Here is a 24782-nt window from a genome sequence, read left to right on the forward strand (position 1 = left end):
CGTGAAGTGAATTACATATTACAAAAAACGTCAACAAAATCGGAACTTACAAATTTATCGAAGTCAATTATAGACCCACTTTTTCCAAATAAACTTCCGTTTTTATTGAAAGGATGTAAGTGCCTCGAATGTACTCCCTTTTTGAAGTGAAAACTTCTTTAGAGGCGCTGTGCACTTTTTGTGATGGGGAAAAAATTTATGGCTCCTCTACACGATGGCCCAGCGCCGGCCACTCCAAGGGACGCAGCCATGCGGTAGAATGAGATAGCAATATCACTTGCTCCCTCTAACGCATAAATGCGTCCCTTGGAGTGGCCGGCGCTGGGCCATCGTGTAGAGGAGCCATTTAACTCGCGACAGGTGTCACGTTACCGAAAGATTCGTAAGACGGACACGTGACCTGATCGAAAAACTGTTACAATTGAGTTTTCACTTCTACCGGCACTCCCGGAGTGCAACCCGTTGTTTTTTTCCTTGGATGGCTTTATGCGAGGCCCCACACGCACTTGGCCAGATTTAAAATCCGCTTCCTAATGCTCCCTACTGACTAGTTCTCTCGAAACTTACATTTGTCGTAACTGACTAATATTCCGTATTGTTTCAGTTGAATATCGGTGAAAATGATACGATCGGCAGAGGTAAGTCCCTAATCAATTTTATTTCACTTATAGGTAATCAGTTCAACCATAAAAGTATTTAAATAGGTATTGCTTAATTTGTATAACATAAATTTATATTCCGTTTCCGCTTTTAACGTCGAAATGAGTTTACATTATCTGTATCTCGTTACAACATGCTTATTAAGTTATAAGAGCATTATATTATAGGAAGACGATTAACTACCGATATTAAGCGTTATGATGAAAGCCAGAAAATGTACTGTCGGTAGCAATAAGCGAAGATTGAAAAAGTATTAAATTTCTTGAGCTACTTGGTGTTCTATTCGTTAAACATTTCTCATCCGTTGTAGTTACAAAACCGACTTGAGGTGGATAAGGCTAATTTGAGGTATTTTCGATTAAATTTTCACTAATTCGTCTGGACTAGCGACATATCTGGTGACACGATTACATAACAGGGGTCCGATTTTTGAATTTCGAGCACTCTAGCTACTGGGCATTTACTCATAGAATCGAAAACGAGTGGCCAATCCCACTAGATTCCCAAATCCCAATATCTATCGCTTGTATTAAAAAAAAAACATTTCGCCGTCTTGCACAAATTTTCAAGTGATGAAATCGAGCGGTCGAATTTCAGAAATCGGCCCCCAGGTCGCTAAACAGCAAATTAAATTAAACATACTACATATATTAATCAGCCTCGGTCTATCTTACTTTAATCCCAAACCTTAATGTAGATCTCTAGTATCTCTACCTAGAGACCAGAGACGCATTAAATTTATTAAATTAGTTTTTGTGGTCATACGATAATTACTCGCTTATAACTTCTGTATCCGTGACTAATTGTTTTATGCTTGCCCATTTACCGTGACCACGTTAGCGATTTTATGTAATTTAGGGGTATGTCAGTAACTGCAGTACAGTGGATACTATATGTATATAGTATAGTGGTGGATGAACTAATGCTGTTCTCCTGGAATTATTTTTATTAGAGATATATCTGTACAGTTCGCTTTCTAAAGTACCTACCTGCCACAGTCTAATTGTTCTACATATATTTTTTGTTAAGCTATTGGAAAATGGTAGACACTTGACGCGTAGTCTGAACCGTTACTTTTGAAGTTGACTGTGCTGTGATGAGCTGATGAGAGATCAGTGGGAAATCGAAAGACATGTAATAAGTAACTATTTGAAAGACATGTACTTAGTAATATTTTAGAGCGTCACGCTAACCGTGAAAATTGAAATATGTACATACATACATATATTGAAACAGCTAAAAAGCGCCCAGATATTTGGAAGTCAGTGGTAAGGTTATTATTAGGTTGAATATTAATAAAATAAGTATTTATATTAAACATATGTCATTATGTTGCCACGCAAACCCTGACCGTTACCGACCGGATATTCAAGGTCATGGTCAGACTGCTGAATTGAGATTAATTTTGGTTAATGTAGTTCTTTAAATTTTGCATTATTTAAGAAATTGCCTTATCTATTCATGGTTTGTTTTTGTAGCAAACAAATGAATTGCGTATAAGATAGCAGCCAGCTTATAAATGCAAAAAATAATATATTTTAATACTCTTCAACAAAATGGACAGATTAACAAAAAAACAGATTTTTATCATTTGATATACCACTGATATACTAAATACGGGATTTAAGAGCGATATACATTTTGAATGTCGATGTGTTTGTTTTTTATTTTATTTTGCATGTTATGCTCAACTAGACAATACTTATATAGGTAAATAGGAATACTGAATAGGTATATATTTTAAAATTTTGAATACGCCATAGTCACGATGAATTGTAGATCCCGCATCTACAACATACCTACGAGAATCAATGGAAAATCCAAGTTTTTACTTTACATAATCATGTGAAGCCTTGTTATCTTTGATTAATCGTGTACATGTTTAATTTAAAATGCCGTGTGTATACCACAATTGTAGTATACTTAAGTCATTCTACAACATTGTATGACGATCATGAATGACGGCTAGTTGCCAACGCACGACAAAAACAGTCTTTGTATCCTCAATCATTGGAATTGGTACATGATCTCGTAGTTATAACAATTAGATGAACTGTATTGATGAAATCGTGGAGGAAAAAATAATAACAATCGTAGATATAATTGTAGAACGTGAGTCCCGCGGAATCATTATTGAATTATGTCTTTATCTGATGATTAGAGGAACTGATTTAGCAATGACAATGAATTGATTTGTTGACATGATGGATGAGGCAGCAAAAAACTAAGACATACCAGTGTTGTGTTAAGAACATTTAAGAATGATGACTACACAAAAAATATGATTTGTAAAAATTAGCATGCCAGTGTTAGTTAAAATTACTTTAAATGTTTTTTTGTTTCTTTCCGTTCGCACTTTAATATTAAAGGAACTAATACCAACTAATAACATTTAACAACTTTGATAATAAAAATTTGATATAATAACTTTGATATCGGAATGTAAGTAGGGGAAATATTTATTACAACACTATTAAATAAATATAAACATTAAACTATGCTACTGATTACAAATTTATTTGCACGCGTGAACATATAAGTAATAAAAACTGCCAATACGAGTATAATGATGTACTTAGACCGGTACACTACCTAGGTACGTTACTTAGGTTATGTTAGCTACTAGGTATAGATAGAGAGTAGACCTTTATATTAACTTGTTATATACACGATGAAATTTAATCGGTGATCAGGAAATATTTTTTTTGTAATTCAGTCATCCGATGGCGATCACATTTTAACTATGGGACCAAACCCGAATCCGCGAAAAAAAATTGAGTCTTTCATAGAAAATATCAACATCGGATCAGCCGAAATGTACGAAACAGCCAATATTTATTGTTATTTCGGGTTTGGTCCATAGTTAAAATGTGATCGCCATCGATGACTGAGTTAGAAAAATTGGGCCCTGATCACCGATTAAATTATATAGGCGAGTGTAAGGACTTGTTTTGTCTTAAAGTTATCTATAGGCATTATTATTGGCGCAATCGCACTAGGTCGTTCAGGGAATATTAAAAGATAAGACCGCCAGGCAACCGGTGCGATTGCACCATACATTGTTGGTGCTTATCTTATGAAATTATTACTTTTTTAACTCAATATCCTGTTATCCTTGTTTTTTTAGCCATGCTCCTGCCCCATTCAGGAGGTCGGGCCATCCATGGCCGCCTCCTGCGGGGGGCAGTTCATGCTCTTCATGACCGTCCTGGAGGCCTTCATCAACGGCCGCTGCGACCTCGCGGACCCCTGCAACAGGGTCACCAGTGAAACCCCCGACAGTCTGTTGGACAGCTACGACTTTATAGTCGTGGGTGGCGGGACTGCGGGCCCGGTGGTTGCTGCGAGGTTGTCGGAGAATCCACAGTGGAAGGTATGTTTTAAATTAACTGCCGGCCTAGCCAAGGTTACCATCGCTACCGCTTCGACAACGAAAACTTTGTCTCTCTATCACTCTTCCGTATTAGTGCGACAGTGACATTTGCGTTTCGACCGCTACGGAGCGTAAGCGATTGTCATCTTGGCTACGCGGCCAGAACCTTTACTTTACCACATTATTTGTCTATATCTTCATACAACCCATAATACGTATGGTTAACGTACGAATATAGAGATTAGAGCGTGACATATTTTCGTTCATGGGTAGAAATACATTCGTTCAAGCATTCTCACTACTGTACTCCTTCTCCAAGCGCCCCAATGACGTTAGAGTTATAAGTAATGTCTTCATACAGATTTTTCACTATAAGGATTCAACAAACATCATTTCATTAAACATCGAGACGTGGAAGCATAGCCAAAGTGCTTCATTCACTAATTGATACATCTTCAGCGGCCTCCCATTCACAATGTCTGTCCATCCGTGTCTCATTAACGTGAAAATCCGTGCATTGTCCATGTCTGCAGAATACAAGATTCTAAGTACATTGTTTTGTTAATTGATGCACTATGGGTAAATACAGCAGCAATGATTTGTTATTGAACACGTTTAGCCATTTTTCGACAAAAAGGGTTAGGGTGATAATTATAGAATGTTAAAATAACGCTTGTGTGTCTACATTATGTTTTAACGATCCTTTGTTACACATGGTCCGACACTAACTATTTCTACAGTGTTATTTTTTAATTCAATCTTAAAGGAATGTAAATGGATATAAAAAAACTAACTTAGACATGATATAAAAAATAAGATAGACATACCTACCTGCCTCTGCTGCAGTCGAATTCATAATTTCATTTATATTGATATCAGGCTAAAAGAACCTGATTAAACGCAGGTATTCGGATAAATTAAGAATAAATAAATAAACATTTAACGGTCCGCCAAACGAGTTTAAAAACCTTACGCCCTGTCACCTCATGGATGTTTGATGCAAAATGTTGAACCAAATAAGACACGTGATATTTTGTCACATATCGCTTCGGTTAGCTTGCTAGTTCGATTTATAATCTATATAGTTATAAAATAAAGAAATGCACATGACAAATTATAAAATTACTTATACTTTTTAATTATCATTTGATTAAGACAAATAAACAATCTAATAAAGCAATTGGAATGGCAATTAATAGAACAATACTTACCTGAACTACTTATTACAAAAAAAGAGAAAAAAAATATAGAAATATTGTAAACAAAGAAACAATCATGAAAAAATTGTATAAATAGGAATATTTATTATTCATTTGTTTTGCTGTAGCTCTTTAGAAACTACTTTGACTGTTACCTACAAAATTATATATGTATGTCTTTTATTACATTTTCAAACGTAACAAAAAATAACACTCGTATTAGAGGATCTCAAAATAGCTCGCTAATATCATGCTTTAGTTTATAAAACAGGTATGTTTTGTACTAGTTCGTTTTTTATCATTAGAAAATGACTACGCCATCTTGAGATGTCTTTTAATTAAAAAATGCTTTTTATAAATCACTAACTATTAGCAGGCGTGGCTCACTCCGCGATTTCGTCGCTTTGCTACAGGTAGCTAAAAGTAAATCCGTTCGACCCCAATTTTGGGGTTTGCCATAAGCCGCGCGTGGCGCTGTCGCCACCTAGCGGCCATATCTGTGCTGATCGTGACAGACGCGTTTTGTTAGAGAGTGAGTCTTCTCTACCTAGTACTATTATTTATTTTGTGTTATTAGGTTAAAAATCAGTAACTATTTAACTACTTATGAAAGCAAAAGAATGTAAATAATCGTATATGATACATAATTGTTACTTAATTGCCGTGACTTATTTATTATTCAATAAAAAGATTCGTTCAACACGTCAAGTTTGATTACCTCTTTTCTAATACTAAAAAGAGAACTATAAATTCGCATTCAATTAGTTCCTACCGAGTCTAAATTATGACATTAAATGTTTTCTCAATCTATGTAAACACGTGAAGATACTCTAAATCTAATGACATCATCATACATCAAGAATATTAGATAAAAAGGTACAAAACTAGTTTTTAATCAAGTTAATCGTTTAGCCTTTTTATACATATTTTTTATATGAAAACCGCAATCACGATGTGTGACTATTAAAAGCAAAAAGTTGCGTGTTACGAGTAGGTAATATCATTAATATTATTATTTTAGGGATTCTTATGTAACGTGCAAAACGTTCGGTATCTATATATAATGGGTACTTGATTTTATTAGTGTAAAAATATTGAATAGCTGCCTTAATATTTTAAATATAATCTGCAATTTAGTGTGTTAAATAGGAATTAAAAATATAACAATAGGTTAGAGCCGCAAAAATAGGGATTATAGTATAGATAGACGAATTATTATGACATATACGTACTCGTAAATAACAGTTGCACTGCGAATTCATGCTATCGAGATCGTTGTACACTTTTCTTGGTCTAATTCTACTTGTAGTATACCACTAATACATACATGTATAGTATATAGTGGTGATAAAAGCATTTCTATAAGGAATCTGACATAACGAATCCTTGCCATCACCTAAATAGGTAATAAAAAATATACACACAGCTAAAAACTCCTTTGGAAACATACAAAAAATAATTATGAAGAACCTCCACGTGGGTCGCGGTTTTTGTATTGCATTTTATGGCACTAAATCATGTTGTGTGTTTATTTCAAATATGCATTTTAGACCATTACATATTTTCGGCGCTTGCAGTCGAAACCTTTGGGCCATGGTCATTAGACACCAGACGAGTTGTGAAAGAAATTTCACATAAACTTGTCTGGGTGTCTGGTCACTTTCGAGCGGGCGAATATTTTGCTCAGCGGATAAGTGTGGCAATACAGCGGGGAAACGCAGCAAGCGTCCTGGGGACGATGCCCCAGGCAACTTTAGATTTTTAATCTTTTTGCTTGTCATCTTGTAAATTTACTTTTGTACGTAATAAAAATATCCTAATACCTTACTCAGTTCCTTAAACCTATTTTATTTCAGGTACTTTTAATAGAGGCGGGTGGGGACGAACCGACACAATCTTCAGTGCCAGCATGGGTGACCGCTTACTGGGGTCGACCGGACACGGATTGGCTGTACAAGACAGAAGCTCAAGAGAAAGCTTGCCTATCTGAAGGCTCGTATTGCAGTTGGCCCAGGGCCAAGATGTTGGGTAAGTCTGGCTTAGTGTCCCTTTAGTTCTTAAATCTCAAGACGGAGTTTGCTCCGCAGGAAAGGAGAAATTAACGATTAAGTATGTAAATGTAGACATTGACGTCTATCGTGCTATTCAACTAGATACATTTTAGCCCGCATTAGTTTACAACATTCTAGCCGAGACAGGGGTAATTGCCCACCTCAATGGCTTCATAACTTACCAATTCATTATTATCATAATCATAATATTTATAAAGTTTGTAAGGATGAACGTCGATACAGCCCACGCTAGTCTACTACGGAAAATATTTTATATATAGTATCATTACGAGCAGTGGAAGCGTGCTGGGCCCCTAACCTGTTAGATCTAGGCGTAAAAGGAAATTATGAGAAGTTCATACGAAGATATATATTGTCTAGGGAATAAAAACTGATACAAATTTAGTCTATTCAGCAGTAAGGTCAAAATAATGTGACGGCATCACGCACGCGAACTAAAGCTGTATATTATTCAAACATTTAAATTTGTTCTAAGGTTGCCTCCAGAAACTCGCGAACTAAATTGACAGGTCAATGTGCACAAATGATACCACAGTTTGGCCAGTGCTGTTCATATCGATATTTTCAAAAAAGTTTGGATTAGAGAATATCGCGAGAATTCACCGCTAGCGGAGCTACTGTTGCGCGGTCAGTTAAAAAGTATCTTTAAGTAATTTAAAAAAATATTTTACAAATATTACTTGGTATTTCGATAATTGTGCAATTTTATAGTAATAGATACAAGGATATTGGATAAACATATATATTTTAGTTAATTATATAAATATTTTATTATATTTATTTTATTTTATTTGTTAGGAAAACTTACAGCTAGAGTAACAAAGTTGTAGGTGATAACATAAAAACCGTGATCTTGGCTCAAAATACAAATAGCCTTATTTACATATTCGCCCAGACGGCGAAATAAGATAAGATTTCTCATTTATTTTGTGTGGTGTGGACGTAAAAATTAAAACGTTAGGGACGTTGGAAACTGGACATTCATGTTGACAATTAGGTCAGAATTTAAATACAATTAGACCAAAAAAAGTCTGCAGCGATTTTAATAGCCCACGCAGTGCAAGTATTATTTTAAACGTCAAAATTCTATGAAATTATGAGGTATAAATAACAGTTGCACTGCGTGGGCTATCAAAATCGCTGCAGACTTTTCTTGGTCTAACTTTAATTATCGTTCAATCTCATCTACCGGTCACATTGTATAAAATTAAATCACCAATTTTAGATTTATGGCGACAACCGCGAGCTCTTGATATAAACAACTTGCCCCCAAACCTGCATATTAAGAGCCAACAGGAGTGGTCATATCTCCATACAAACGTACTTGACTGTTTTCTCCGTGGGTTTTGATGCTAGAGCAATGATTTTTTCAACAGATTAATATTGTCAATATCTATCGGACCGTTTTGCTTTTTTGATATTTTTGTTTTTTTAAAGGCGCTAGAGCCTTTCAAAAATGGCCAAAATGGGCTCATTGACTATGCCGCAATGAGAGACGTAGTATTCAAAACTGATATCAATTAGCCAAAAAAGCAAAACGGTCCGGCACAGATAATTTCATAATCATTTAGATTTCCAAATTTGGTTATGACTGGTTAAGTTTTGGAGGAAACAGTCGAGTACGAAACCTCGATTTTTGAGATTTTTACGCAGGATTTTTCGCCTTGTCCTTATCGCACTAGTTTAGGAGCCGCTTCCGTTAGCGAGATGGGTATATTTACCTAAAATATTTAAAACTCAGGTCCTGTTTCGTCTTAACATTGAAATTTGTTAGTTTCACATCCGCACCTCTTGATTTGATTGGTAACGTCACAATCCTACAATCGAATCAACCACTTTTCTCGTCACATTCATACAAATCGAAATCGTTTGTGACCCCTTTATAATTATCACATGGGTAGTAGGTGCATCTTACTTATCGATATCATTTTATCGACAAATACCCCTGACTATTTTTTCTTTGCTATTCCTGGTATCATTTTATTTGTCAAACTCATGTCAATTTAGTTCGCGAGTTTCTGGAGGCAACTGTACGCGCGTTTATGCAGTTACCTATAAAACAAGATTCTTTCAGTTTACGGAGACACCCGCGACACTTTCCAACAGTTATTACAATATTTATTCCTTTACTCCAGGCGGATGTTCAGTAATCAACGGCATGATGTACATGCGAGGGCACGCGGCAGACTATGACGGGTGGGCAATAGAGGGCGCGACCGGCTGGTCCTGGTACGACGTGCTACCTTTCTTCCTGAAGAGCGAGGACAATAGGGAGATCGGAGACGGGGTGTCCAGCCAGTATCACAATACTGGTGGGCCGTTGCCGGTTCAGAAGGTGAGAATACATGAGTGTCAAGTCTTAAATTTAGCAATTTTAACCAGAAAATTGAGGCTCGCGTGCGATTCTATGTGCGATGTAAAGAGGATGAGCAAATCATGTACCAATTAGCAATGCCAGTCTATCATGGTAAGAGCTAAGATGTGCTAAGAATTTACTTGATATTCATAAAATAACGAAAAAAAATCAGGCCGGTATTTGTTGCCTCCTACACAAGGACCTATTAATTATTTGTTAACACGGAAGTATTAAATTTGGTAGGTGAAAAGAGATCTCTGCTGAAAACAATTGAAGAGAAGGGGAAACATGTTAGGGCACCTGATACGTCACGATTCTTACATAATGTCTATATAATTGAAGACAGAATAGAAAAACAGAGAAGAGGAAGACCGAGACGTGCGTATTTGGACCAGGCCAAAGAGAAAATTAACGTAATGACGTATCAGGAGCTCAAAACAGTGGCAAAGAGAACGGAATGGCGATTACTCCACCAACAAGGCTCTTAAGAATTATGATGATGTATTTGTTAACAGTTCCGACACGCACCAAAGTTCGCGCACGACGTGGTGTCCGCGGCGATCGAGCTGGGCTATCCACCCACCAGCGACCTCAATGGGGAGACGATCACTGGCTTCACTATCGCACAAACCCTCAACGAGTTAGTATACCACTTACTTTTTTCTACAGATTGTATTACAATAAATGCACGACTAGAATAACTTGTGCCACTCACTGTAAAACACCCCACCTGATGGAACCTCACAGTTTTATCGCTCGAGTTAAGTTAATGCCTACAATACAGAACTATTCAATTCATATTTCAAACCTGGGCTTTTATCATTCTAAATTTTAGACTTCAAGGCCGATTTTTGGCTGAGCTAATATGGAGCCTAATTATTTCATACTACTACCTAGTATTCATCATCAAATCATCATCAACATCATCATCATATCAGCCTTTTATCGCCCACTGCTGAGCATAGGCCTCTCTTCCGGTCCTGAGCCAGTCTCATCCAGAACTGACCCGCAATCTTCCGAATGTCGTCCACCCAACGAGCCAACGGACGTCAGGCTCTCCTAGTATTTGAATACGTTATATTGATGATTAAATTATGAATCTGCTAACAATCGTTGAATACACAGGTGCTCGTCCCAAACTGAACACCAGGAGTGAGTAGTGTAGGTACCTAATACCGAATTCAGCAGTCTTTTATCATCGGGGTATAATATCGGCTTCATAATGTCTGTACAATATACCTTTAAACATTTCTTTGCAGCAACGGCTCCCGGTTCAGCACCGCCCGCGCCTTCCTCAGACCCGCGTCCAAACGCGAGAACCTTCATGTCCTGCTCAATGCCCACGTTGCCAAAGTACGCATAGACCCCAACACGAAGAAGGTCATGGGAGTCGAGTACATCAAGGACAAGCAGACGAATTTTGTCAAAGCCAGCAAGGAGGTATTAATAATAATGTTTATAGGCTAAGAGACCGTTCTTGGCCAAGTAAAGGGGCTCACTGATTAACAGTTCGCCGGACGATATCGGCCTGTCAGTTGTTCGGAACTGTCAAAATTTTGTTCTAACTAGCAGGCCGATATCGTCCGGCGGACTGTTCATCAGTGGGCCCCTTAACTTTCATGTTGAATTATTCATGATCTATCCAGCATAATTAAGTAATGTTTCCTCAGTCCTAGGAATGGACATGTTAATATTGGTTATCATTACTTGATCGGAACAACTACGAGACTCTTTTGAAGATCTAAAATATTTCGAGTGATTCACCTGCTTTTGACTACTCCGAAGGATAGATACGATGTTAATATTTTTTTTTTTAGTTACGGAGTACCTATCGATAAATAAACAAAGAATTTGTATCGTATTGTAACTCTAAAATTCACCATATTGCATGCCCTAACAGAACTAGTACTCAAAAAATAAACCGTCCTTGTTTTAGGTGGTCCTATCAGCCGGCACTCTGAACTCCCCCCAAATCCTCATGCTCTCCGGCGTGGGTCCCAAAGAGATGCTCCAGAAAGTCAACATCCCCGTGGTCAAGGACCTGCCTGGCGTAGGCCAGAACCTTCACAACCACGTGGGCGTGGGTCTCGATTTTACCTTAACCAAGGAGCCTCAGATTGCCGACGTGGACTGGGCCAGCGCAACTCAGTATCTGTTGAATAGAGATGGGCCCTTGTCTTCTACTGGTTTGTCTCAGGTAAATAAATTATTAGTTTAGGCAGGCGTGGGTCACTCCGCGATTTCGTCGCGTCGCTACAAGTACGAGTACATGCGTCCACACCAGTTTTGGTGTCTAGCAATAGTAGTTGCCGCGTACCGTTACGGAACGAACGCCTGCTCGCGGTTGAGCCATTTAATCCAAAACAATTGTAAGATGAGGAATTTTATGCCCTTTCCAAAATATTCATTTTTGTTTTCGAATCATTTTATCACGTACTTATAAATATGTTTACTCGTAATGTCTATCTGTAGATTGCTTTAGTTAGGATGGACGAACTTTAGCGGGGGATTTTTTAATTGAAATATTTTTTATGATAGTTCTTAGCTAGCTTTGGTTTTGAATTTTGATTAATGTTTTATATATTGTGTAGCTCACAGGCATAGTGAACTCGAAGTACGCAGCGAGAGGCGGCCGTCACCCCGACATACAGTTCTTCTTCGGTGGCTACTACGCGTCCTGTAGTGATGGCGTCGCGACTGATCCCGAGAAAGTAAAGGACATCGACGAGAGAAGAAGTGTATCGTAAGTTTTCAAAGAATAGGAGGTACTTAAGTATTACGAAGAGGCGGAAATGACGATATAAGTATTACGTATATTGTATTACGGGCAGTAAAACAAAGCAGTTTCAAAGATCTTATACTTAGGTCAGTCGGGGCAACTTCAGAAAAAACGCAGCTGCCTATGGGCCGCCCTGACCTGTCTAACATAAGTCCAAATTTCCGTATTCAGAATCTTAGGTATCATTTAAGTGTTAAATTAGATAAATTACGAAATAGTTTCTCTATAGTACTTTCGTTCTCTATACTTTACAGCATGTACTTCCTAGTCTTGTCGACACTACCTTCATGTCTGTGACCCTTTTCGTCTTACTGGTTATCTCCTCACTTCATTTATCAGTTCTAAACACAATCCCTTTATTTCCAGCATATCGGCCATAGCCTTGCAGCCACGCAGCCGAGGTTACCTCGCCCTGCGTTCAGCCGACCCGCTACAGCCACCGCTCATGCAGCCCAACTATTTCTTCCATGAACATGAGTTGGATGTCTTGGTTGATGCAGCTTGGATCGCTCATAGGCTGGCTAATACTACCGTGAGTTTTTTTATTTGTTGTTTTTATCCGACCTTGGTTATTTTTAGCATACTTCAAAATTTCGAAGTAGGTTCTCAATTCGTAGGTATTTTTTCACCGATTTTTCGAATACCGATTTTAGAAAATAGTTTTTTTTGTTTGAAAGGTATTCCCACCACATCAGAATCTAATATTGGGATCCTGGAGAAATCAATCACGTACTAATAGTAAATCGTGCATTTTCATTCGGATAAAAAACAGGGTTCACTTCACTTTATTTACTAATTCATGTCGGGCCTACATAAAACAACTAAGAACTTTTAACGTTATTAGATTATGCGAGAAAAATACGGCATGGAGCCGTCAAAACGCGAAGACTGCCAGGAATTCGAGCAACCTTCTGACGAGTACTTCAGATGCCTAGCCAAGCACTACACGGCGCCCGAGAACCACCAAGTAGGCACGTGCAAGATTGGGGCCAAGACTGACCTGATGGCTGTTGTGGATCCGGAGCTTAAGGTGTATGGAATTCAAGGTAGGAATTGTGAATTTATGTGCGAAAAAGTACATGCTAGGATTTAATCAATTGCTAAGTTATTTGTTTGCTTTCCAGGTCTGCGCGTTGCTGACGCGTCTGTGATGCCTGTGGTGCCATCGGGTAAGTGAATGAAGCATATCATCATATAAAAGATATATTAAACCGAACAGAATCGGACAACACGACTTCGGTAACCGAAGACACCTATCAAAATAATGAAACGTTTGCGATGATGACAGTGACATGTACATATACTTACAGTGTGGAAAGATAAGTTGGGCCCTGGAGGGAAACTACCTTAAATCCTTAAGCTGGCCACAAAACAGATAGGTACAGAAATCAACCTACATACAAAGCGCGCTCGAGCAACGCACACATAGACACTGCTCACGGACACGATATCTCGGACCAGTTGGGACCAGTGCGAGCTCGAGTGCCATCCGCTTGAGACACGCGTCTGTGAATTTTTTTGTGCAATAATGGAGAAACAAAACAAAAAGTTATTATAACTGTACAGTGGACGGTTGTTTAAATTCAACATTAAACGGTGAATTGTCGTTTTTTAAGCTACCAGTGGTTTCAGAGAGAATGCGTATGCGAATTTATTACATTGTACATGAGAATGCGAGTTTATTACACTTAAAAATATAATAATCGTGTATTTCGCCAATCTCGGAATCATCGCAAGATATTTTCTGTGGCAAATTTGTAATATAAAAATGACATTAAAATTAAAATACCTATTTGAGTTATTAATGTTATTATTAATTTATATTTCCATTCTTCCCGTTTCATCCTCAACAATAAATCGAACACCTAAATACGAGATACGATATGATAGATAGTGCCACTACCACGATAGTTTTTTGTGCATAAGTCATAGTTCGCAACAATCGCAACCCTAGAGCGACCGCCGAGCGTAGGTATGAAAAGTAAAGTACTTACATGTGATTGACTTCTGTACTTATCTATTTTGTGAGCTGGCTCATTTTACTTAAAGGAGACATTCCTTTATTTTTTAAAAGAAACAAAACTGCATTCAAAGAATTTTTCTTTTTTTCTTCAATTTGGCTTGTCTAAAAAATCTTGAGTACTAAATTTTAGATTTTATGGATATTTTGTACGACAGACGAGTGTAAGACCTAATGTTTCTTGGAGAAATGTTATCATTAACATTAACTGTATTATCATGCCGCGATCAGAAAGGGATTAGAAATAACAGATTTCCATACACTTACGTCAAAATCAATATGGATTGACAGCTATCTCAATCCCTTTCTAATCGCGATTCAGTAATATCGACTAGCAGGATAAAATTGCGAGTTTTTATTTTTTGGAATTTTTAGTCGTTTCGAGTCCCGGGCGAGGCAAGCGAGTTTTATAAAATCTTTGAATGCAGTTCTGTTGCTTTTTAAAAATAAAGGAATGTCTCCTTTAAGTAAAATAAGCCAGCTTAAGGATTTAAGGTAGTTTCCCTCCAGGGCCCGACTTATCTTTCCACACTGTATACATCATTAGTTTAATACGTTCCATCTAACTGTATGTCATGACAAGGCAAGCAAATAACATCACACCCATATTATTTCAGTCAAAGATCGAGAGGTAAAACCTAAGAAAAAACGAAATCCTAATAGTTTGACAGCCGAAACATAGCGCTGTACTGCACCATATGTCTTTTGGTCACTGAATTTTCAAACTTTCGGCAAAGTTACCGCATAATTTACGTAGCCAGCGCCATCTCGTTTACCTGTCAAATTCGAAGAACGAATACGTCTTAGATTTTCCACATCTTACACTATCAACTAACTTATTTCAGGTAACACAGCAGCCCCTACCATCATGATAGCCGAGCGAGCGGCCCAGTTCATAATGTCGCGGTACTCCCGCCTCAAGAACAAATTCGGCAACGCTGCCACCACTGACAGCCTCAACAACCGGTTCGGCAGCGATGCTAGCTCTACTGATAGGGCGACCACTGATAAAAGGTATTTATTTATTTTATTTATATGAGCCTAGAGTGTCCCACTGCTGGGCAAAGGCCTCCCTCCTCCCTTTCCACGTATCCCTGTCTTGACCCGTCTCCCACCAGTTCCTATCAAAGGCGTCAAGGTCAGCATGAGCATTAACATGAACACGTCACCAGCCTTTCTTAACTTCGTTCCAACCGAGTGTTCCACGACACTCACCATTTTTTGGTAAAGGAAGAACGATAACGTTGGTACATTTTGAATCGTTTTACTTGCAGCGTCGCGTCGTGGAGCTAAAGATCGTTATAGGGAAATTAAATTTAAGTGGGCGAGATGATCAAGTCAATAAATGCTGGTTTCTGAACCAAATTCTATAAGTAAATACTATGTTATGGATATTTTCTATGTATCTAAGTATGTATTTATCTATTTACGTACTCTTGTACTACTAAAAAATAGATTGGTAATGAATTACAAAAAAAAAATTGAATTGAATGAATTGAGGGAAGACTGTACTTTAGTTAAATCTGTTAAATTCAAAATTAACGGTAAAGGTCGACCCACATCGACCACTATTGGCTTCGAGTTCAGATTGGACTGTGTATTTCAGCTTTGGAGAGTCGTCCAAAACGGCGCAGTCGATTTATTTCCAACCCAAATGGAGGTACAATCCCAATGAGAAATACGATTACGATAATCACTATAATCCGGACAGGTAAGGTCTTAAAGTGTAGGTAGCTGGTATAGTTCGTAGGTTCGTAACTGAGCCCGAGCTAATCCTATTGTCTATTGTTAAGTAAAACCGCTCGTGCCACGTGCCACCACCACATGCATAAAAACCTGCGTACTTCGGTTACTGAGTGCCGGCGAGTCGAACGCTACAGAACCAGTCTAAAATGTGTCATCGAGATGCGTAACAAAGGCGCGTTATCGGAGAGCGCAACTACACTGGTTTTTTGAGCGTTGGACTAGCCTGCGCTCAGGTGCCAAATAGAATAAGGATGACCCTTTTTTGCAGGTAAGTAGTACGTGCGGTTTTACTGAACAATAGACAATAGGATTAGCCGCCGGACTCAGTTACGAATCTACGAACTATAGAAGCACTGAATTGTAGAGTAGTATTTGCACTATTGCCTCGCACCACGCCCTCACGATCACATTTCTTTTTCTTCACCTTCGCCATCGAATCGCTTTGTGTCTCTCTATCACTCTTCCATATTAGTGCACAGACAAAACATGCTCCAGACTGAGCATGCCCTCAGCCACGCATACGGTAATTTTACTCCATGTTCGAGTCGAAAGTGTCTTTGTGTGACGACCGTGTCTTTGAACGGACCAATCACGGCACAGAACTTCACTCACCTCGTCCCGCGCACCCCTGCATTTTTGGCAGCATCGGTTGCATGAAATAATTGCTCTAAACTTGGTCTAGAGGATTCCTAGTCTATGTATTAGTGTGACAGTACCATTTGCGTTTCGTACGCCACGTAGCGTTAGCAATTGGCATGTTCATCATCAGATATATAATTTTTTGCAACTAAACATAGTGTCAGTAAACATAGATTATAACACCTTAAGTTGAGGTGACCAGTCGAGCCCACAGCGCCAGCACAGCATATACTCGCATTGCTGCGACTAGCGAGACTCCATCCATATGGCAATCTCGATGTATGAAGCGCGCGACTTTTGTCAAGATAAGCCATAACTGCCATAAGTGACGATATCCTTCAGCTATCACATCGAGGCACGAATTTTTTATCACATGAAACTTACGACCGTCTTGTTTCGCTGATAAAAATCCGATCTATGCTAGTCATGCTTCCTTTGGCGGTATTTAACAACCACTAAAGCCCACTTGCATTATTACTAACCCGGGGTTAAGCGGTTAAAGCTGGAGTTACCATGGTTACCAGTACACTTTGATACCGCTTAACCCCGGGTTAGTGCATGGTAAGTAGCGCTAACAGGTCCTAATAAGAATGTTCTGTTCCCAGATGGTACGGTCACAAAGACTGGAAGATACCCTCCTGGCAGGACGCCGACTGGAAGCAAGGCTACCACGGCTACCACGACGAGCAGAAATATAAGGAGAAGTTTGTGGACGGCAGCTACAGGGACAAGTATGATGATCACTACCCTGACAAGTACACGGGATCCAATCTAGATTGGACCACGGTTGGATATCCAAACGATTATACGCACGGCCATTAAAAGTAACTTTTGAGGTCCCTTTGACATAATTATTGAAAGTCATAATGTAATGATTGTCAGATTATCATTAGTCTTAATTCTGAAACCGTTAACTTTTCAGGATTTTCGTAAGGTTATCTTATAGATAGGTCATCTGGCGTATTATGGCTAGCTTTATCCATCTTTATCCACGTGATAACTGTCACTGTTTAACACCGTGGGATAGAAAGTGACGGACACAGTTTTATCACGCTGTCACATAGACAAGAACGACCATCATATCCGTACATTAGGTTAGGTTTGTTTTATGGCAATCCTGAAAAGTTACGCGTTTCTGAGAAAAAACAAATTATGATTAACGAAAATGTGGAGAAACAATACATTATCAATAGAGACCCGTAACGTTTATTTAGTAACTAATTAAATTAGCCAAGACTTCGTAGAAAAACATAGATTCAATCCTCCAGTCCAGTCTATGAATTTTTATAACAGAAAACTTTTGTTAATGATTTTGAATGACCCCGTAAGGTATTTTTTTAACTTTTTCCGTTTATAATTATTATAGTTCATACTACAAAAAAAAAATGGCCAAAACAGCAGAATAGTAAATATCAAATTGAAACTCAATTTTGAGTTTCTAAAGGTATTTGTGTATTTTTCGATGGCTTACACAGTATAAGTATGTGTGTGTAACTGTGTGTATGTGTGGTTCATAAAAAAAAGAGTGTACCCATGTTTGTGTAAAGGCATTTAATTATAGTACAAACTTACAAATTAAGCGTAAATTCATGAACACTACTGAATATGCTAGAAAAAAGATCTTAGTTATTTCTTCATTTCTATTACCCGTTTTTTCTAGCCCATTCGTACTGTATCTAGTTAATTACTGTAGAAACAATTAATAAATTGTTAATTCATTTTGACTTGTTTTGATTGCCTACTTCCGTTTGCCTTTTGGTTTTGTTATCACTTCTTCTGGTTCGGAATCAGACCTGCAAAAATATGTTTTTGTTGGATTTTTTTATAACCAATTTAATAAGAATAAGAATAATAAGAATAAGATTTATTTCAAATAACCTTGTTGACAATATTTATATATCCTGTGGCCCCACACTAGGCTACGCCTGTGATGTGGCAGCCGGAGGAACACAGTTAAAGAAGCATGAAGAAAACCGTTACCGTTAAATTTTTTTTATATTGAGAATAAGCGGTGTTATTTTTAAATTATTTGCATGTGTGTGTTAGTTTTTCAAAAGGTATTTAACGAAGTTAGTTTTAAAGTTTTTAAGCCAACTGTTTTAGTAATACTCATGAGTTAGTAGCGTGACTTATACTAAAAAGTATAGACATAAAGAAGTAGGTACTTACATATCGCTTCCTTCAGGCGTCTCAGGGATGGTGACGTTTCCCTTGGAATCGCGTCTGCTATCGGCCAGTTCGCTGCTGTCGTTCAGAAGAGATTGTTGCTAAAGAAGGAATAAAAATATTATTAATAAAGTTATATATATTATTATACAGGGTCATTTTTGGACCGTTAGCCATATTGTGCGAGGTCATACTGAACAACTTTTTCTATGGGACCAACCCCGAGTTGGTCCCATAGAAAAAGTTGTTCAGTATGGCCTGCCTAATCACCTAGCACAATATGGCTAACGGTCCAAAAATGACTCTGTATGATTGCTGCTAGGTTGCGCCTGCCATGGACACAAGGTTAAAGCCTGACCAGGAATATACGATCACGCGCCGTGTTGCGGAATTTCACCGGAACTAATTATTTCATACTATACTGAACTGTCTATAGATGAGAATAACAGCGCCCTCTTGACAATGATCATATTTACGAGTATATTACTGGTCAGGCATTATGTAGTTTAGTGAAGTAACAAAAAAAAACCAGATCAATGGACAGTAACATCAATTCAGAGCACACTAATATCATTATGAAATTGCACAACGGCACTTAATTGCGTATTTAAGTTTTAAGATTTACCTCCGACGTTTCGAGGACGGCGTTGTCCCCGTGGTTTAATAATCGTGAATGTTTAAATCAACACTAATCAGTAAACAAATTATATTAAAAAAAATCCCTTAGTTGCCTTCAGGGTATGGCTAAGGCAACAAGCCTTTCATGATCGCTCGGGAAATGACCCTTGAGAAACTGGCCTAGGCAATGCCGCATAGAACGCGAGGTGATCGCCAGGAAATTGTCGCGCGAAGCAACTCGTTTTGGAAAGACATGACTCACATGGCTGAGCATAACGCAGGCGCGGCCTAGGAACGTCTTCACAAAGCGATCTGCTTCGCGCCGAAATTTCCTCGCAAAGCGGCTCGCCGTGTGGACCCGGCTATTAGGTTAACTTTAACTTACAAGTTCATTGTCGTAGACGATAGTGTGTAGTTCAGTCTCGTCGGCGGAGTCGTCGTCGGGCGGGAAGCTGCCCGCGCTGCTGCGAGAGCTCGTGGAAGCTCGAGTTTGACGGCTGCTGGTGGTTTTGGTTACTGTCGACAAGGAAACAATAGTTTGAACGTGTACTGTGTTGGAAGTGGGAAGGGATGTGTTACATTGGTACGAGTTAATTTAGTAGAGTAGATTAAGAACCCGTCAATAAACAGTAAGCTGTCATATGTTTTGCGCGCTTCGTTGTGCAAGATATTATAGCCAATGAACTAGAATAATGATAGAAGTGACTAGAGCTCAAAAAATGACGTGTATTGATTCGCGAGCGAGCGACTCAACTGTACAGCGCGCAGTTTGACAACGTCAAATCTGTAATGCCACATTGACATAAAGTTTTATTTTAGCTAATAATTTTTTTTTATTGAAAATTAAATCTTTTTTGAATAGCGGGAAATTGTGTATTGGGTATTAAGCAAAGCATATTTACAGAGAAGGAATAACTTGCAATGATATGGGTCAGATAAGGCGCACCCCACATCTAGCGTCCCTCGAACGTCGGCGTCAAGTCGGCGTCTACAACTCTATGGCCGCTGCTCGACACAACCTGCGCAGCGACGTCATTTTCCATAGCGCTGACCAGACGTCGACGCTCGAGGGGCGCTAGATGTGGGGTGGCCCTAAGAGTCAGTCACGTGAAGTCAAAATGTGCCGAGGGTTTCGTCTACGTATTTCATCGCTGATTATTGCAGATAAGTGTATCATTTAAACCGCGTTTACTCACCTGCTTTCTTCCCCTTCCCCTTAACCTCCTTTTTGTCCTTCCCTCTCCCCTTGGCCGGTACATTCTCACTGCTCTTCCTACTGGCAACTTTAGAATCAGAGTCCGTGCTGGAACTGGACTGGAGGCCTCTGGACTCGCGGATGGTAATGTTGGAGGTGTCGATGTCTTCAACTGTATACTTCAATAATCGACTAGTTTACTAACCTGCTTTCTTCTCCTTCGCCTTCCCCTTAATTTCCTTCTTGCCCTTCCGTCTCCCCTTGGCCGGTACATTCTCACTGCTCTTCCTACTGGCAACTTTAGAATCCGAGTCCGTGCTGGAACTAGACTGGAGGCCTCTGGACTTGCGGACGGTAATGTTGGAGGTGTCGATGTCTTTGAGAGGCGGGGTTGGGGACTTCGGCGGAGGTGAGGAAGATTTAGGAGGCGCCTTCTTCGATTTGGTTGCTTTGGCTTTTTGTGCTGCAAATAAGAATTTTGGTTATTTATATTAACAAAATCACGAGCGATTACGAGCATAGCCGATAACGTGTTTTCCGCTTTGTAACCAAAGTGAGTATAAGAAGTTTGATAGTGTAATTAGGTCACTCTAAATGAGTTTATAATGCCTGAATGACAAAATATATTGACTTAACTTGCATCGATCGAATCGATTTCCGCTTTCTTTTCGTCGACCACAACTAGAGCGAGGCAAATATCACAATTGTTTTTTCACCTCAGCAGCTCGAACAAGGGTACTTTGCTTCTTAAAAACAGTGAGCAAAATGCGATTTTGCTCACTGAGTCATTTTGTCTCACTGAGTGAGGCAAAATGTCATTCAAGTGACCTTTAAAGTCAAATGTCATTTCAACATGCGGGGTCTAATACAAGTTCGATATACTTGGGTTCTATTATCTCTGTCCCTCTAGGTATGTTCTCACTGCTTAGGGTGAAAAATTTTGTGTACTACACGAGATCAAAGTTATTTACATCTCGTGCGCTTTTGAATCCCTTACTATGCTCAAGATTCTAAATTAGATTCACTCGCTACGCTCGTGAATCTATTATAGAATCTTTCGCTTCCACGGGACTCAAAATAAGCACTCGAAGAAATATCAAACTTTGATCTCTTGTTGTACAAATAACTATTATTAAATAGATATTGGCCTTCAGAAGGTAACAACGATTCTCACTCCAAAGATAACCGCGCGGTAACCATATTTATCGCACCCATAAATCATCAGAGATCAGCTCTAAAGCTGATCTCTGATGGAGCATATTATATTTGATCTTAATAATATTCCACCTGTCTAATTTCTTTGTCCAATGTGTCTTTTGTCTCAAATTTTGCTTAATGAGAGAGTGAGATGCAATGACATTGGGCCAAGATATTTGGACATATCGAATACCACCCTAAAGCACTCCTGCTAAGGCTCATTTTGGGAACACACTTACCTCTATCAACATCCACTACTGATCTCTGAGACCTGCTTCTCTTAATGCCACCCTTTTCGGTTTCTTCTGAAGTCTCCTTACTTTTCTTGCCTTTGCCTTTTACGTTTTCTGTTTCTTCCGAACTCTCCTTATTCTTCTTGCCCTTGCCCTTTACTCTTTCTGTTTCTTCCGAACTCTCCATGCTCTGCTTGCCTTTGCCTTTTCTGTTTTCTGTGTCGTCCGACACTTCCTTGGTTTTCTTGTTTGCTTTGTTACTATCTGAGCCCTGTCTAGTAATAGAAAGTTTCTTCTTTTTGCCTAAATAGAAAATACAACTAACGTAATTTACACTAGCTAATTGCAATAATATACCTGTTCAGTCAAAAGAAAAGATGCGACTATCGGAATACACAGCAGCTGTAATAAACATCTGAAAGGATGATGATGATGACGATACCTATATACATATACCTCTATTTATCGCTATATTACCTTCAATAACTAGTGAAAATTCTATTTAAATGCAAAAACTACTAAACTATAAAGGCAGTACCTACATCTTAAGTTGCCAATACTTAAAAAAAATACTATTGAGGATTTCAAAGGTAATTTATACTAGTGTCCGACCGAAGGTTCGGTTTCGGTTTCGGTTTCGGCCAGTTTCGGCCAAAAAATCATGTTTCGGCTGTAGTTTCGGTTTCGGCCAAAAAACGGCCGAACCTTTCGGCCGGGCCGAAACTTACGAAATGGTACTTCGGAATAAGACCAAAAGTTGGGGAATAAGTAGGACAACAATATTAATACCTACATATTATACTGATTCATGTATAGGTAGAGAAATTAACTGGTTTATTTATTATAAAACACAATTCCACTAATGAGGGCGCCACTGGACGGTCGACGCAGTCTTAAGAGGCTGTCAATACCTATAACGCACACACTGTCTAATTGTTTCGGAGTGAATTTTACCTCAATTTACTATTGGTTTGTGTTCCACATGTCCTCTACTTCAGCTTAGCCTTTGGCCTCGCTGCGCCATGCTCGGCCTCCGGTCTCGTTTTTTAATACAATGGACATTGGTTGGAGTCTGTGCTCAACTACTTATCCTGAAGCACGGCTTTGACTTCGCATGAAAGTTCGCCTCACTGGGGCACTTCGGACTTTTAGGCCCAGGTGAAGATTGGTACCCGGCCTTGCGAAATTGTCAACAAAAAATTTCGCGCTCGCGTTTTTGGTTGGTTTTTTGGTTGACCCTGTGTCTACATGTTAACTTGACTGGTGAATGAATAGAGTTAGACCAAGAAAATTCTGCAATGATTTTGATAGCATACGCAGTGCAACTAGTGCAAATGTTATTTATACGTCATAATTTCATAGAAGTTTTGACGTTTAAAATAACACTTGGACTGCGTGTGCGTGTGTTATCAAAATCTTTGCAGAATTATCTTGGTCTTAAAAAACTGCTGGAAAAGGTCTCAAGGATATTGGGTGTTGACAGCCCCATAATATGAGTATAAAAGGGGTTTTATGACATTTTTTCAACGATTTTAACAAGTCTACAAAAGTTTCGGTTTCGGTTTCGGTTTCGGCCGAAACTAGAGCCAAAGCCGAACATTCGGTTTCGGTTTCGGTTTCGGCAAAAAAACATGTTTCGGTCGGATACTAATTTATACATAACCTCTGCAAAGCTTAAGGCCGAGCCACACCGGCTTACGTGTGCGTGAGGTGCGCGTGTGTGTGCGCTAAAATGTTGGACCCGCACACGTCACGCAAGCGGTGTGCCATCTCTCATAAGGATCTGTATACTACAACGCCGCACGCGCACGTGCACGTCACGCACACACAGCCGGTGTGCACAGGCCTTTAATCTACAAAAATCGACTCAATACCATTAAATACAAAGTTGAATATTAAATAACAGAATTTCAGAATCACAATACCTTTAGTAACCTTGGCCTTCTTGATTGGCGAGACTCCGCTGCTGTCGCTGTCCCCGCCGCCTGGTGTGGGCTGCGAGTCGGGAACGGAATCCGGGGAGTTGTCTTCAGCCATGGGAGTGCGTTCCGTAGTTTCCGTATTTTCTGTATCAAATATGAAGAGTGTGGTTAGTCTTATCTAAATTAACCTTTTCGACGCCATGTCAAACAGAAAAGCAGTCACTCGGCCGCCACGTCACCGAAGCACAAAATAGATAAGTACAGAAGTCAATCACATGTATGTACTTTACTTTTCATACCTACGCTCGGCGGTCGCTCTAGGGTTGCGATTGTTGCGAACTATGACTTATGCACAAAAAACTATCGTGGTAGTGGCACTCGTATCTATCGTATCGTATCTCGTATTTAGTTGTTTGATTTATTGTTGAGGATGAAACGGGAAGAATGGAAATATAAATTAATAATAACATTAATAACTCAAATAGGTATTTTAATTTTAATGTCATTTTTATATTACAAATTTGCCACAGAAAATATCTTGCGATGATTCCGAGATTGGCGAAATACACGATTATTATATTTTTAAGTGTAATAAATTCGCATTCTC

At 38.9% G+C, this 24782-nt stretch overlaps 2 protein-coding genes across 5 annotated transcripts in view; one reads left to right on the forward strand and one right to left on the reverse strand.

The window, feature by feature from the left end:
• The first annotated feature begins 599 nt into the window (after window positions 1-599).
• On the forward strand, window positions 600-18564 carry LOC134674917 (glucose dehydrogenase [FAD, quinone]-like). Of its 3 annotated transcripts, XR_010099662.1 has the most exons (15): window positions 600-638; window positions 3788-4033; window positions 7089-7260; window positions 9440-9639; window positions 10176-10300; window positions 10920-11100; window positions 11597-11857; window positions 12252-12403; window positions 12806-12971; window positions 13284-13485; window positions 13564-13608; window positions 15305-15473; window positions 16066-16170; window positions 17450-17794; window positions 17939-18564. XR_010099662.1 is itself a non-coding variant. In XM_063533077.1 (14 exons), exons 1-14 carry the CDS (start codon window positions 621-623, stop codon window positions 17664-17666), a joined length of 2259 nt encoding a protein of 752 aa, XP_063389147.1. In that variant the 5' UTR covers window positions 600-620; the 3' UTR covers window positions 17667-18564. The 3 variants fall into 3 exon arrangements, 2 of the variants coding, with proteins under 2 accessions (XP_063389147.1, XP_063389148.1); XM_063533077.1 differs by having other exon boundaries at window positions 17450-18564; XM_063533078.1 differs by lacking the exon at window positions 16066-16170 and having other exon boundaries at window positions 17450-18564.
• Window positions 18382-24782, reverse strand: part of LOC134674915 (condensin complex subunit 3) — a 32747-nt gene continuing 26346 nt past the window's right edge. The window contains exons 23-29 of one of the 2 annotated variants that reach the window (XM_063533071.1): window positions 24179-24319; window positions 22484-22556; window positions 22260-22381; window positions 21029-21286; window positions 20014-20144; window positions 19014-19111; window positions 18382-18637 (exon numbers count right to left, since the gene is read on the reverse strand). In XM_063533071.1, coding sequence (XP_063389141.1) covers window positions 18583-18637; window positions 19014-19111; window positions 20014-20144; window positions 21029-21286; window positions 22260-22381; window positions 22484-22556; window positions 24179-24319 — 878 coding nt within the window. In that variant the 3' untranslated portion in view covers window positions 18382-18582. The remainder of the gene's footprint in view (window positions 18638-19013; window positions 19112-20013; window positions 20145-21028; window positions 21287-22259; window positions 22382-22483; window positions 22557-24178; window positions 24320-24782) is intronic. The other variant, XM_063533072.1, reaches the window with a different exon arrangement.

Source organism: Cydia fagiglandana, chromosome 20 (assembly GCF_963556715.1).
Source record: "Cydia fagiglandana chromosome 20, ilCydFagi1.1, whole genome shotgun sequence".
Taxonomy (NCBI): domain Eukaryota; kingdom Metazoa; phylum Arthropoda; class Insecta; order Lepidoptera; family Tortricidae; genus Cydia; species Cydia fagiglandana.